The 14,178-nt window shown below is 40.8% G+C and overlaps 1 protein-coding gene across 1 annotated transcript in view; it reads right to left on the bottom strand.

Moving 5' to 3' along the window:
• The window catches only part of LOC138795868 (uncharacterized), a 122,710-nt gene that overhangs the window by 54,534 nt on the left and 53,998 nt on the right, over positions 1-14,178 (bottom strand). Inside the window, 1 exon segment of the mRNA XM_069975532.1 lies at positions 10,960-11,095. Within this exon segment, the coding sequence (XP_069831633.1) occupies positions 10,960-11,095 (136 nt within the window).

Genomic DNA, 14,178 nt, shown 5'->3' with positions numbered 1-14,178 from the left:
AGAAAGATGAAGCTGCATCTCATAGGAATACACTGGTCCTTTATAGTGTAAGTTGGAGGATAGGAGTTCTATATCACTGATTTATCACATGGTGCTCTTAGATAGGAATTAATACAAGTGTAGTGCTGAGATTCCACACCAAGCCCGAGGCATCATGGGAGATGTGGGTTGTTTTAGGAGAGTCGTATCAGAGAAGAAGAAGGAGTCAAAATGGCATAAAGCATTATATTGGCAATATAATTGGAATATTGATATTTATTCAAAGGGGATTTCTTGAAAAGATATCTACTATCCACATTTGAGTCCCTCTTCTTTCCATCTGCAATCAGATACTTACCCTGTGGTTAACTTTGCAAGATGGGAAAACCCCTTTAAAGTAATGTCATTCATATTAAAGAGGTACTCTGACGAAAACATTTTTCTTTCAAATGAGCTGGTGTCAGAAAGTTATATAGATTTGTAATTTACTTTTATTTAAATATGTCAAGTATTTCCATACTTATCAGCTGCTGAATGCCCTGCAGGAAGTGGTGTATTCTCTTCAGCCTGACTCGTCGAGAGCAGCAGCAAATCCCCATCGAAAACCTCTCCTGGTTTGTACAGTTCCTGTCACAGACAGAGGTGGCAGCAGAGAGCACTGTGTCAGACTGAAATGAATACACCACCTTTCTACAGGGCATAAAGCAGCTGATAAGTACTGGAAGACTGGACATTTTTAAATAAAACTAGATTAAAAATCTATATAACTTTCTGAAAGCAGTTAATTTGAAAGAAAACGATTTTCGCCAAAGTGCCCCTTTAACTTTTGACAGATTGTTCAGATTTGCCAAAGGTTTTAGGGAAAGGGGGGGGGGGTTATAGGAGGAGAATGTTGTTTCAGGGTGGTCACTCTGGTATTTCTCTATGCTCCACATTTAAACCTTTAATACTGAGCTACCCTTCAGCAACAGCTTTCTCCAAATAAAACAATGTCTCGTCTTCTGATAAAATATTTTCGAGGTGTGACCATTAATCAGAACATTCCTCCTTTCTCCGTACCCTACAGAGGAACGACCTTTCTCATCCACACACTTCTCCTTCCATTGCTCTCTAGGTTCCAGGCTGTGCCCACACATCAATCCCGGATCTCTTTGTAATTCAAGATGACAAGATTTCCATATCTTACATTCTGTTGCCATTGCTGTTCTTCAGCGTGCATACATTTCAAGGAGACTTCTTCAACCGCAACAGCCTGCTGCCGGCTTGGTTGTTTCTAAATTGACGGCATTAACTCTCAGTCTAAATATTTATTTCTATTGCTTACAAAGCAGTGTAATGCTACCATGCTACCTCCACTTAAAAGGGTTTACCAATGGTTAAAAGTGCTGGCCATATGCTTGTGCTGCTATCCATTTTGGGAGTACAAATTTTCTCCAATCTCTTGACTGGAGGGGGTCCCACCAATCTGACCCCCACTAATAAGCTTGTTATCCCCTATCCTATCGATCAGGTGGGAACCTTTAATCATAACAAATTAATCTCAATTAACCTTTTTTTTATCACCCTATGGTCTCTTTCCCACATTACTATAACAGATCCATAATTGTGGACAGTGTTATACTGATGTGTGAAAGGGGCCATAGAGTGATGTATAATGAATACTGTAGCCATTGATTTCTATGGCCCTTTGTACACATCAATATATGTTACTGTTTGTGCTAGAAATGTAATGTGTGCTGCAAAAATACTGTCTCATGGGTCTGTCTGTGCGGTGCACAGGGGCTGTAATGCACAGTGTAAGCCCCCTTGTGCTATGCTTGTACAATGCTTCGCTGGGTTTTGTATGTACAGAACTATTCTCCACAGTGTTGGTACATGCTGGATCCGATGAAGAATGCTAATAATTACAGGTCTCTGTACATAATTAGAGGCATATAGTGTACTTCAATGTGTGTCTTATTACAGCTCACTAGACAACAGGGCTGTAATACGGCCATATATTTAAGGCCTACGTTTGAAATTTTGTTAAAGCATTAGCTAGTTGCAACAAGACAAGATACAAAAACATCTGACAATGCATAGAAAAAATGAGTTGTGTAAGTTTATAGATAACAGGAGTCCTAGATATTCCCTCCATTCCTGTAACTAGTGGTGGTGTGAAGGATGGATATATAAAAGTTTCCATAACTATTTTAGGCACTTTATATATTTTTTCAGGTTTCTTTCTATTATATAACATGTTAAAGTGAATTTGTCAGCTGCAATTCATTAGACACCCTTAGATAGCTTTTAGGACAAAGAGACACATGATACATTTGATATATCCATCTGTGCCTCCAGAATATAGAGACATGCTTTCATTCTTTGGTCTAAATAGACAAGGAGGAGGTCCCAAGCCTCTGAATTGCTGCAAGCTAACATGCCTCCTCGCTCCCCCTGCCATCCCTGATTGACAAACAGCTGGAAGCTGAGCCATGTTTCCGAATTTTGTCACTGCACTGTGCATACAAATTGTGTGCAGGTGTAAGATTTGAAGGCAGGGCTCCACTTCCGGCTCACCGTCAGCCAAGCAGGGACAAGGAAGGGGGAAGAGAGCAAAAAAGCGTACCAGTCCTCAGCATTTCAGAGGCTCAGGACTCTTTGCACCAAAGAATAAAAGCTATTTCTATGTTAGAGAAGCACAAACAGATATATGAAAGATACCAAGTGTCTCCTTACACTAACAGCTATTTAAAAGTGTTATTACAATGTCTTTAGGTAATGGAATCCAACAATGTGTCCTCAGGCCAAACACTCCTCTAACTTTAGACATATTGGGGGAGATTTATCAAACTGGTGTAAAGAAGAACTGCCTCAGTTGCCCCTAGCAACCAATCAGATTCCACTATTCTTTCCTCACAGATTTTTTGAAAAATAAAAGGTGAAATCTGATTGGTTGCTAGTAACTAATCCAATTATACTTTACAATTTGATAAATCTCTCCCATTGTCCCAGATTTACCAAACTTTTGGTGCATATTTGGTGAACTTTTGGCCTATTTGTGGCAATATCCATCTTATATAAATTCTGCCACCTTTGCAATGCGTTTATGACACTTCTGTTAACACTTTTATAAAGCTGCATCCTTTTCCCTCTAAGCCACTCCCCCTTGCCACATAAATTGCTCACTGTGCCCAAGAATTAACAATTTCAGACAAAAATACATTTGAGCTGCGCTGTGAAACTATACATATTATATAATTATCCCGTAATCTTGCAATTTTCATTCTGGTCACTAAGCCTAATAATAAACTGACACTTCCCGTTATATAGAGAACTGTTCGGTAGTGTCCTCCTTGTCAGGATTACAGAAAGACATGTATGCCAGTATGTAGATAAAATAGGATTTGGACACTCACTTTAGGTAATTATCACAGATCACCTCCTCCCCTTCTTTTTCCAATACTTTTGCACAGGTCACAGAGTATGCCTAGACAACTCTCCCATAGAAGTGAACAGCGACCACTATAGTATTTTGTTTTGTTTTGTGTTTATGGGGGTGCTATAAATCATATTGACAAGGTTTAGGCAATCTGGGCCTTTATCTTTCCTAACTCTTGTTATTAGTCAGATTCTCTGATATATGATACCTTAAAGGGGTTGTCCAGGATTAGAAAAACATGGCAGCTTTCTTCCAAAAACAGCACCTCTCCTGTTCTCAGTTTGAGTGCAGTTTTGCAGCTCGGTTCCATTGAAGTGAATGGAGCTGAATTGCAATACCACATGCAACCTAAGGACAGGGGAGGAGCCATTTTTTCGCAAAAAAAGTAGCTGTGCTTTTTCTAATCCTGGACAACTCCTTTAACAAACATATCTGTTCAGGCATAAGGTCGTCAATATGCTTTCTAAGGGGCAACACAATCTCGTCTGCACGAAGCGTTCCCATTGTAGATAACTTCCTACAACTCAATCGATATAAAATCTAAATTTCTGCGTATCCTATTCTTAGCATCTCTTGGGACAAAAGGTCTCCTTGTCTTACAAGTGTCCGCCGTGTCACTTTTAATCTCTTAATTACATTTTCCCAAGTGCACACCAGGCATTTTATTTGTGCCGCAAGCCTCACAGCCTGACTTGAGGATTTTTAGCTAGCTCGTCTTCTTCACTGCCCGCCATAATCTAAAGCAAATGTCCTCATATTTATCGAGGAGCTAAAATGTTGCTTATTACATACAATACTTTTATGCACCTGGTTTATTATTTAATGGAATTGCACAAATAGCAATTCCCTATAGACGATGAATTAATTCAGTGGGAAATTTCATATATCCGTCAGATACCATGTGAACCTGTGAACAGACACAATGCAGACTATGTTCTGGACTATGGCTGTCAGTTGGCTCTGCAGATCTATAATCAGAACGGCCATACTGCTCAAGGATAACCATAGCGGTGCGATTGCTAGTTAAGCAATTCCTTGTCAGCACATTGTTATACATGTTATAATGCATGCACAAGGTAAAGTGAGTTACAATACCTAAAAGGTATATATAGGTGCTATCATAGCATTTCCACAATGTAATATCATTATGAGAATCATTCCCTTTAGTCTGATACATGCTCATGGCAACCAGAAACTGGAATTATTCCCTGACCTGCGTGTTACTGTCACATTGCACTTGCTGCTAAACGGAGAGACTCTAAAAATAACTATACAGTATATAAAGGAATTGTTTAATCCTTATTGGTTAATTCTTGTGGGATCTAATGAAGGAATGCAAAATCCTGTTAAAAAAATATTATACTGATGCTATTTCTTCTAATCCCTACTGTAGCCTTAATAGTCAGAACAGTCCTGCTGCTAAGGGTAACCTCACTGATGATAATGCTAGGTCATTTTTACTTAGAGACAATCTGTCATGTTGAACATCATGTCTGTTCTGTTAGCACCATGTTATAGAGTGGCAGCAGCTGAGCAGATTGATATATGATTTATGGGAAAAATTCGGTATAACTTAACCCCCTGCTCTTCATCTATATTTAAGAGTCAAGTGGGCAGTCCTACTAGAGATTGACAACTATCTATGTAAGCATGCTCATGTAGGGGACTGCTCAAAGGACTCAGAAGTCCAGTGGGTGGTCTTATTAAAAACTGATATCCTTCCCTGAATGAGTTTACATACAAAGACAGCTGTCAATCACAGATTAGGTCCACCCACTGGACTCCAGGGATCTACATTTGCTGAGTCCTTTCTCACAAAACTATATATGAATCTGCTCAGCTCCACTTGCTTAATTAAGGTATGTGCACACTGAGTAATTTAGACGGAAAGTCCGTTGCGTAATCCGTCCGTCAAGTTCATTCTTTGGACGGAGGACGGAATCCGCCTGTGCATAGAATGGAGTCTATGACACGGGCGGAGACACGCACGCTCGTCGCTGTCCGCGAGCGACGGATTACGCTGCGGACTTTCCGTCTAAATTACATACCCTAACATAATAATAGATGGTCAGACTACATTTTGAATGTGATGTGTTCCCTTTAAGAAACGACCCAAATGATAGATTTTACATTACAAATAACATAAGAGGCACAAAAAAAAGTTATTTAAATAAAAGAAGAAGGTTTAACAGTAGAATTGCTTTGGGGACCAACACAAATACATCATTCTTAGCAATAGCTACTAACATACTGCAAATTATAATAGTTCTCCATTAATCTATAGTCGTATCTCATATGCCTGTAACATGTAAAGTTCCCTAAGAAGCAGGCAAATGTCGCCCACCGAGAGATAATCTTACATTCAGCAAGCAAGGCAGCCTCAGCTCCAAAAATCACAAAACTTTTTTTTAAAGTATTGCCACATCTCTTGCATCTATTCTCTTCTGACACCGACCATCTGCATTATTCTATACCGCCATACCATGACACTACACAGCACTATACATTCACTTTCATACTAGTTGAATTCCTGACACCTGTTAATATTCCTTTCGACATACGTGCTCATCCTGATACAGCCATTGTTAAATATATGTAATCATCCCAGGATTCCCATGCTGCCCATATTTTGCCCCAGTCCATGCACTGCCAGCCGTATCCCAATGTAGATATAGAAGCAATAATCCTTACCAGAAGCAGACTGCAGGCTTTCCAGGCTCCAGTATCTAGACAGCAGCCCTCTCATGCCAGCACCACCCCAACCAAGGCAGCTACTGCTGTCAGAATCAGAGCCAGAGGAAAGCCCAGAGCTCCCACAACTACTGTGCGGGTTCATTGGATCACTTGGGCATTGCTGCTGAGTCCTCATCCGGACACCCAGGCTAGAACAGGAGCCTCTTGTTGCTTCTTGCAGGCTCTTGTACCTGGCAGTGCTGGCTCAATGCTGAGCAGCCTGGCTTCCTTGTAGAATGCAACCTGACATCATAGGGGGCCTCTAGGGGGGCTCCAGCAAGCACAAGCTTCAGCCCACTCTCTAGTTATCCCTGGCTCAGTCACATAAGGGTCTCTTAGCAACGAATACAAATATCCACCACTTTAAAGGGTTGAACTTTAAGAAATACATGCGAATCATCCTATTCTTTTAAAGGGAATCCTCTTTTAGAAACCCTGCAATGCCCGGTATGGTTCCTTTCCTGCATCCCATTGATGTAACCAGCAGGGATGTCACAGGATTTGTCTTGCTATGTGATTCATTTAGTAAACTGACTGGGGAGATTTATAGTCTGACCCCACTGACAAATCAATTACAGTCTAATTACTTTATGTTTATCGGCACATCAAGGCCTTGTTCACACTTTGGATTTCGATGCAGTTTTGGAATGCAAGTTTTTTTTTTTTTTTTTTTTTCAAAACTTTTTCAAATGCTGATTGTGTGGAATAATGATGCAGATTCTGCAGCAGTTTTTTTGGAGTTTATTTTGATCAGTTTTTTTTTTAGGCAAAACCAGGAGTAGAATTAACATGGAGAAAAATTATAATGAAAAAAATGCATAATTTCCTGTGCTTTGGATCTGTTCGTGGTATGGCCATGCTAAATGAAATTCTACATGTGTATCCAGCCTGAAGTTATGTGCACCTGCAGTTTTTGGGACATTTTGAAAATTTCAGATTCCCCCCGCCTTTTTGAACGTTTTTTTTTTTTTGTGATTTGTTTTTTGAGCCGTTTCCAAAGTTATTTCAGACTTTTTTTCTTAAATGTAACTGAACATAAAATCGAACCAAATGTGAAATAACAAATGTTTTATCATTGATTGTAAAGGTAGAAAAAAGGCCAATTTATTTAGATGTAAAATGACTTTTTTGGCTGTTTTACATACCACAACAGGTTGAAGAACTGTGTGCCTAAATGTTAAAAAAAATTAATCCAGACACCAATAAAAGTATTGGGCCCTACTGTACAAGTTTTTTAGATTCTGATTCTAAATATAATTTGAAAAAAATTGATAATGGGGCATGGACGCATCTTGTATTTCAATGATAAAAATTCTAGGGCAGAAAATATTCAAAATACAGTATTGCAGTACAGTAGTCAGAGATGAGCAAACCTTGAGCCCGTTCGTCCATACCTGAGCATTCAGCATTTGATTACCGGTGGCTGAAGAAGGTGGATGCAGCCCTAATGCTGCCTTGAGAACATGGATACAGCCATAGGCCATGTTTTCCCAGACTCCCTATGGTTGCATCCAACTTCTTCAGCAACCGGTAATCAAATGCTGAATGCTCAGGTATGGACGAACGGGCTCAAGGTTTGCTCATCTCACATAGCATAGGATCCATAGCATGTTCCGCCATGTGCATGAAGCCTCCAATCCCATCTTCTATCCACTTCTGCCTAGAGAAAATCTAAACGCAGATGGAAAGTGTGAATATAATCCAAAGGCTTTGTTGACTGGTTAAAGTCTCCATACACTCTAGTGTACTGGGACTTCCCAGCTCCCCTCCAAGAGATGATTTAAGGATGAGGTAACCTATGTAATCTTTTTGTTGTCGGAGAGAGATAAGCTACACTCAAATCAATACCCCCCCCCCCCCCATTCTCATTAAGAACAGCTGTCTGAGATCCGGACAAATAGCTGTCAGCCGGACAAACCTTTGTCTGACAGAGATTGGCAGTGTCTCATTAATGTATATAGTGAAGAAGCAGCAGTGCTCACATAAATGTCCTCAGGAAAAGCCATCAGTTCCTCAAAGCTGAATAAATGTAAAAGGTTTTTAGAAATATTACCTGAATTTTTGTAGCGGTGCATTGAATCCCACTATAAATCAGTGGTATCTAGCGGGGTTTACTAGAATGAGTTTACAGGCAGATATGTAGTTGTCATGGCTATGGTATGAATGGAAGCCATGGCAGTAGTGTTGGCTATTGAGCTCTCTCTCCCCATTGAACATCTGACCACAAGGATAACATAAAGCTGTGGAAAACTTTCTTGCCAGTTCTGTATATATCTTTCTATCAATAAGGAAATAGTCTTATTTTGTTGTATTTTTTTTCCATAATGAGAAGCGCTCATCCTCGGCTGTGAGGTGGGATGACTGTCCTTGATGAGATCTCCTCCCACCATGCCGTTTATCTTCCTCATGTCAAAAGCCTGTGATGAATGTCTGCAATGTGGTATGTAAAGTGCTTCTCCTTTAAAACAGCTTTCTATTCTCACTTGTAAGCAATGAACAGAAAAACTAATCTCCCCCACCCCCCTAGCCACCATGTTTTGCTAGAAGGAGGCTACGGGTATTCACTATCCTGTCCAAAGGCGTGTACAAATTTGGCTGATCATAAAACGGTTAATATCATTTACAATTACTTATTTATTACCAACAGGTCTAAGGACTCATGTACATGGGCGGATTATTGGCTGAATAGGCCTTCATAATTGACCCCTGTAATGGTGCGTTTACACAGGCAGATTTATCTGACAGATTTTGGAAGCCAAAACCAGGAACAGACTATAAACAGAGAACAGGCCATATAGGAAAGATTGTGATTTCTCCCCTTTAAAATCCATTCCTGGCTTTGGCTTCCAAAATTGGTCAGATAAATCTCTCTGTGTAAACGCACCATAAGGGCTCTCTTACATGCTGAGGTACCAACCTGTGCTTTTGTCTCTAATTTGCAGGTGTTATGCTGCGTTTACACAAAACAATAATTGGCCCGATCGTACGATTAACGATGTCGGAGTAGCGATTTTTTTTCCATAGCAATCAGCGTTTAGATGGTACGATATATCGTACGGAAATTTGTTTTGCGATCGCTTAAGCCTATCTCACACATTGGTCAAATCGGCGAACGACTGTTCACAAGGAACGATCTGCGAATTTTTTGTGAACGATCAACGACGATTTGAGAACATGTTCAAATATCAAAATGAACAATTTCTCGCTCGTCGTATGATTGTTCGCTGCATTTACACATACGATTATCGTTCGAATTCGATCGTTATCACGCAAATTCGCACGATAATAGGTACGTGTAAGCACAGCATTAGCTGACCTTGCCACTTTAAGTGGTGGAAAGTCCAGGTGTCAATGTAAAAATAACTTATGTAATGATCAGGGCAGTAGATAACTCCATAGCCAGCCTTCTTTATGCTTGAGATAGTTGTTAAAGGGAACAGCATAAATCGAGAGAAAAAATGTTTTTAAATCAACTAGTGTCAGAAAGGTATACACATTTGTAAATTATTTTTATTTGAAAAAACTCAAGTCTTACAGTACCTATCAGCTGCTGTATGTCCCACAGTAAGTGGGGTATTCTGTCCAGTCTGATACAGTGCTCTCTGTTGCCACCTCTGTCCATGATGGGAACTTTCCAGAGGTTTTCCATGGGGATTTGCCACTGCTCTGGACAGTTTCTGTCATGGACAGAAGTGGCAGCAGAGAGCACTGTGTCAGACTGGAAAGAATACACCACTTCCTGCAGGACACACAGCAGATGATACACACCAAAGGTTTGTAAGTACATATTTGCAATTCAGTACAGTATTTACAATTCTGTATAACTTTCTGGCAGTTGATTAAAAAAAAATAATTCTCTGGAGTACCCGTTTAAAACGACTCTGTACCCACAATCTGTCCCACCCAAACCACTTGTACCTTCAGATAGCTGCTTTTACTCCAAGATCTGTCCTGGGGTCCGTTCAGCAGGGGGTGCAGTCATTGTCATAAAAATAACTTTTAATCCGGCAGCGCTGTGTCTAACGGCCGGGGCTTACATTTGTATATGCATTAGGCTGGCACACCCTCTCTGTCCTTCCTTTCCACCCTCCTCAACATTTACTGCTGTTTGAGCTTTGCACAGGTGTATTAACGATCTAGCCCATGTTCATTATACAAACAGGTGGGGAATAGGGAGCAATCTGCCTGGAGCATTCCTAATGCTGAGGAGGGTAAGGAGTAAGGACAGAGAGGGTGTGCCAGCCTAATGCATACACAAATGTAAGCCCCGGCCGTTAGACACAGCGCTGCCGGATTAAAAGTTATTTTTATGACAATAACTGCATCATCTGCCGAACGGACCCCAGGACAGATCTTGGATTAAAAGCAGCTATCCGAAGGTACAAATGGTTTGGGTGGGACAGATTGTGGGTACAGAGTCGCTTTAAGCTCATGTATGTCTATGTTTTTAATCATATGGTAATGAGGGCATTTGGTGCACTAGGTTATACTTTATACCCTCCATTCTCATGAATAATTCATCTGGTGCTCTGCAGTGATGAGTGGCCTGGCGTTACATCACTGGAGCAGGCCGGAAGGATATTCATTAAGGGGGCAGCGGGTGGGGTAAAGTACCACCCCCAGTGCATCGGATGCCCACATTAGCATATGCATATAGAGTAATGTTACACACAAATGGCCTAGCAGATGAAGACCATATCAGCAGGTTAGATTGTTCTAACCTGCTGTTACTTTTCCATTAATATTCCAGCATAGTCCCCCCTATAAACAATACACAATAATCCAAAAAGTAACAAAAATGTCATTTAGTAAATGAGTGTACATACCAGGGAATGTAATGCGCCTCACACAGCCCACAAGATCAAGCCTGGACGGAGTGCTCTGGGAAAACGAGTGGATCTTCATCGGTCGAATTCGGAATATATCAAAAGGTGCAGAAGATCCGCTCCTACTCATCCTCGCCTAGACAGAGGAAGAACAGTAAATCATTTATTGTCAAAGCTGAATGCTGTGTCCATCAAGGGTGCACTTCTCCGGGTCATTCGATGCTCATAGTGATAAAGAAAACATACCAAAGAACTTAGTGTATTAGTCACAATTACGGTTAGAAGAACACTTAGAGAACATGCAGGTTATTAGTATTGTAGTGGTTATAACATGGCTTATTGTTACAGGGGAAGACCCCAAGACCATGAAAGTACAAGTACATGGGATTTTTAGTAAGTCAGGAGAATGTTGTGTATCCAATGAATGCCAACATTGTAAGGTATACCATAGATAGGATGATACTTGTCCTGATCGATAATGAACAGCCAGGGTGTTTTTGAGTGGTATTCAGGTTTTATTTCACATACAAAAAAAATTGGACTGTATTGGACTGTATGCAGATTGTTGGCACCTAACATTTGGGATATATGCCATGCCAGCCCCGCATGGCTGACTGTATACTTAGTTAGGGTCTTTGGCATCTTGAGTTCTATTAAAGGAGTTATCCAGTGCTACAAAAACATGGCCACTTTCTTTCAGAGACAGCCCCACTCTTGTCTCCAGCTTAAGTGGGGATTTGCTGCTCAGTTCCATTGAAGTGAATGGAGCTTAATTGCAAACCGCACCTGAACTGGAGACAAGAGTCGTGTTGTCTCTGAAAGAAAGTGGCCATGTTTTTGTAGCACTGGATAACCCCTTTAAAACTTCTGTAGTAACTATGCTGGCAACTGACCAGGGAGACAACCCAACAAGAAATTTCTGTAATATCTACTGACAACTCATTCAGGCATGAATCTCATGATTTCAACAAGATCATCATGAGTTTTCTTGGAGACATACAGTACATTCATCATATAATGGTGGTTTGTATCAGTGCAGCAACTACACAAGCTTTGTTCTTTCTATTTATGTACAACAAAGGAATCCAATGCCAAATCAATTTAAAGAGAACCTATTAACCTATTGGGTGCCTGTGCCCCAGCCCTAGGACCAGAAAGATGAGGAGAACAGTGAAAGCTAATAAACAACTTTGATGGTGCTTGCAAATGCCCTGTACCCGGTCCTGGGGAAAGCAACATGGCAATCCACCATGCCCTCCTCCATGCCAGATCCTCTCATAAGCCATGTTGTGTGAAGCATCGGGACCTGACAGGTTCTCTGTAAGACATGCTGGCTAAATATAGGCTCAAGATGACCAGAAACCAATTGTGCAGGCTTCAGCTTTCATCCCATGACTGAGCCAGCAGACTCCACAGATTACTCAGCCCCTACAGGAAACAGTCATATTTGATCTAATTTGACCTTGTGTCGCACAGGGTTCTGCATACAGCAGACAGGTCCTTTTATTTGTCAAGATTCATTGATATGTTTCTGCTCACATTTGTTTCTACATGGCCTTACTTCTGCCATCCATACCAGGGCCTTTCATTCACTAAACAAACCGTTTCCTCATCCATTGATAAAATGAGGGAATACGTATCTGCTACCATTGTAGTTGTTAATGCTGGTGCCATGCCTGTGTCCTATAGGACTGTCACTGTCAAGCTATCCACATATAATGGCCATATCAGCCATTGTTACTTTTGGCCAATATCATTACAAACATTTTCAACCATCCAAAATAGGAGAATGAACAGATCACTAATAATATTAAATTTTGTGTATATATATTTTCCAGTGACAGATGTCTGAGCAGATGTATAAAGTGTGCGTACAATATGCAATATGGTAACATATGGCAAATATAACCCAAGGTCAATCACAGTGAGCTGGTGAGTTGAGCTGTTGGCACCATCATGTTGCGAGTCCAGTCATCTTAGACTCCATGTTCAGAGTAATTTTGAGGTCACAATAGATTATATTAAAACATTTTATAGCTTATTGTTATAGAACTGTGCAGCACAACTTCTTCTTCCAGATTACATTCACATACTAACACGATTCTAGAAGAGTAAAATCCATCCTTGCGTTGGCCAAAGGCAGAGGAAGGTGTGGAGAACATGAGCAGCAATGCCATGTAATCCAAAGGAATGGTCTACAAGCTGCATCTTTATAGCTATCATAAAGCTTTCACCACCACCCAGTCGCGAAGCTTGCATTAAACAGGACTTTTTCATTCATAGCCTATTGTCAGTCAAGGTTATAAATATATGTTATTAGGGTCCCAATTCAGGTGTTTACTAGAGTTGTAGCACTCGCCTACACAGTGAAGGAACACAGATGGCTCAGGATCAACAGGTGCTGAGCTGCAGTAATGCAGCCCGCCACTACACAATGTACGGAGCTGTCTGCTTTCAGCACTGTTTGCTCTATATACAGGCACCACAGCTCTGACAAACAGCGGAAAGGCAAGGGGGCCAGATGTCACTTAATCAGATATTGGTAGCCTATTCTGAGGACAGGCCATGAATTAAAAAAAAAGTCCTGGAAAACCCCTTTGAAGGTTTAACTATAAGATGTAACTCAATGCAATGCTGTTAAGCGTAAAAAGGCTTATTTTATACTCAAGAAAGATGAAAAAGAGCCAGTGAGATACCTTGTGTGATATTTCACTTCAATATAGCAAAAAATAGAAGTAGAAAGTGGAGATGAGCGAATCTTGAGCATTTTCGGGTTTGTCTGAACCGGAATGCTCTGCATTTGATTACCTGTGGGTGAAAAAGTTGGATAAAGCCTTAGGGAGTCCTGGAAAACATGGATACAGTTTTCCAGGCAGCCTTAGGGCTACATCCAACTTTTTCACCCACAGGTAATCAAATGCAGAGCGTTCCGGTTCAGACAAACCCGAGCATGGTCAAGGTTGGCTAATCTTTAAAACGGAGGTAATTTCTCTCATGAAGTTCATCTTTATCTATATGCTGTTTCCTGCACCTCAGATACTGTGGGACTGCATATCTGACAATATTAAATCCAGGCCACTCATAACTGTATATTAGGAGATGGAGCCTCCTGCTGTGTCTCCATCCACCTGTAGCCAGCACAGGAACCTGCACTATAGAATCACAATACACTGTGTCTCATACTGGCTACAGGAGCCTCTTGCTCCTTCTCCTAATGCA

The sequence above is a fragment of the Dendropsophus ebraccatus genome, chromosome 6 (assembly GCF_027789765.1).
Source record: "Dendropsophus ebraccatus isolate aDenEbr1 chromosome 6, aDenEbr1.pat, whole genome shotgun sequence".
Taxonomy (NCBI): domain Eukaryota; kingdom Metazoa; phylum Chordata; class Amphibia; order Anura; family Hylidae; genus Dendropsophus; species Dendropsophus ebraccatus.
This window is presented reverse-complemented; position numbering and strand designations above follow the sequence as displayed.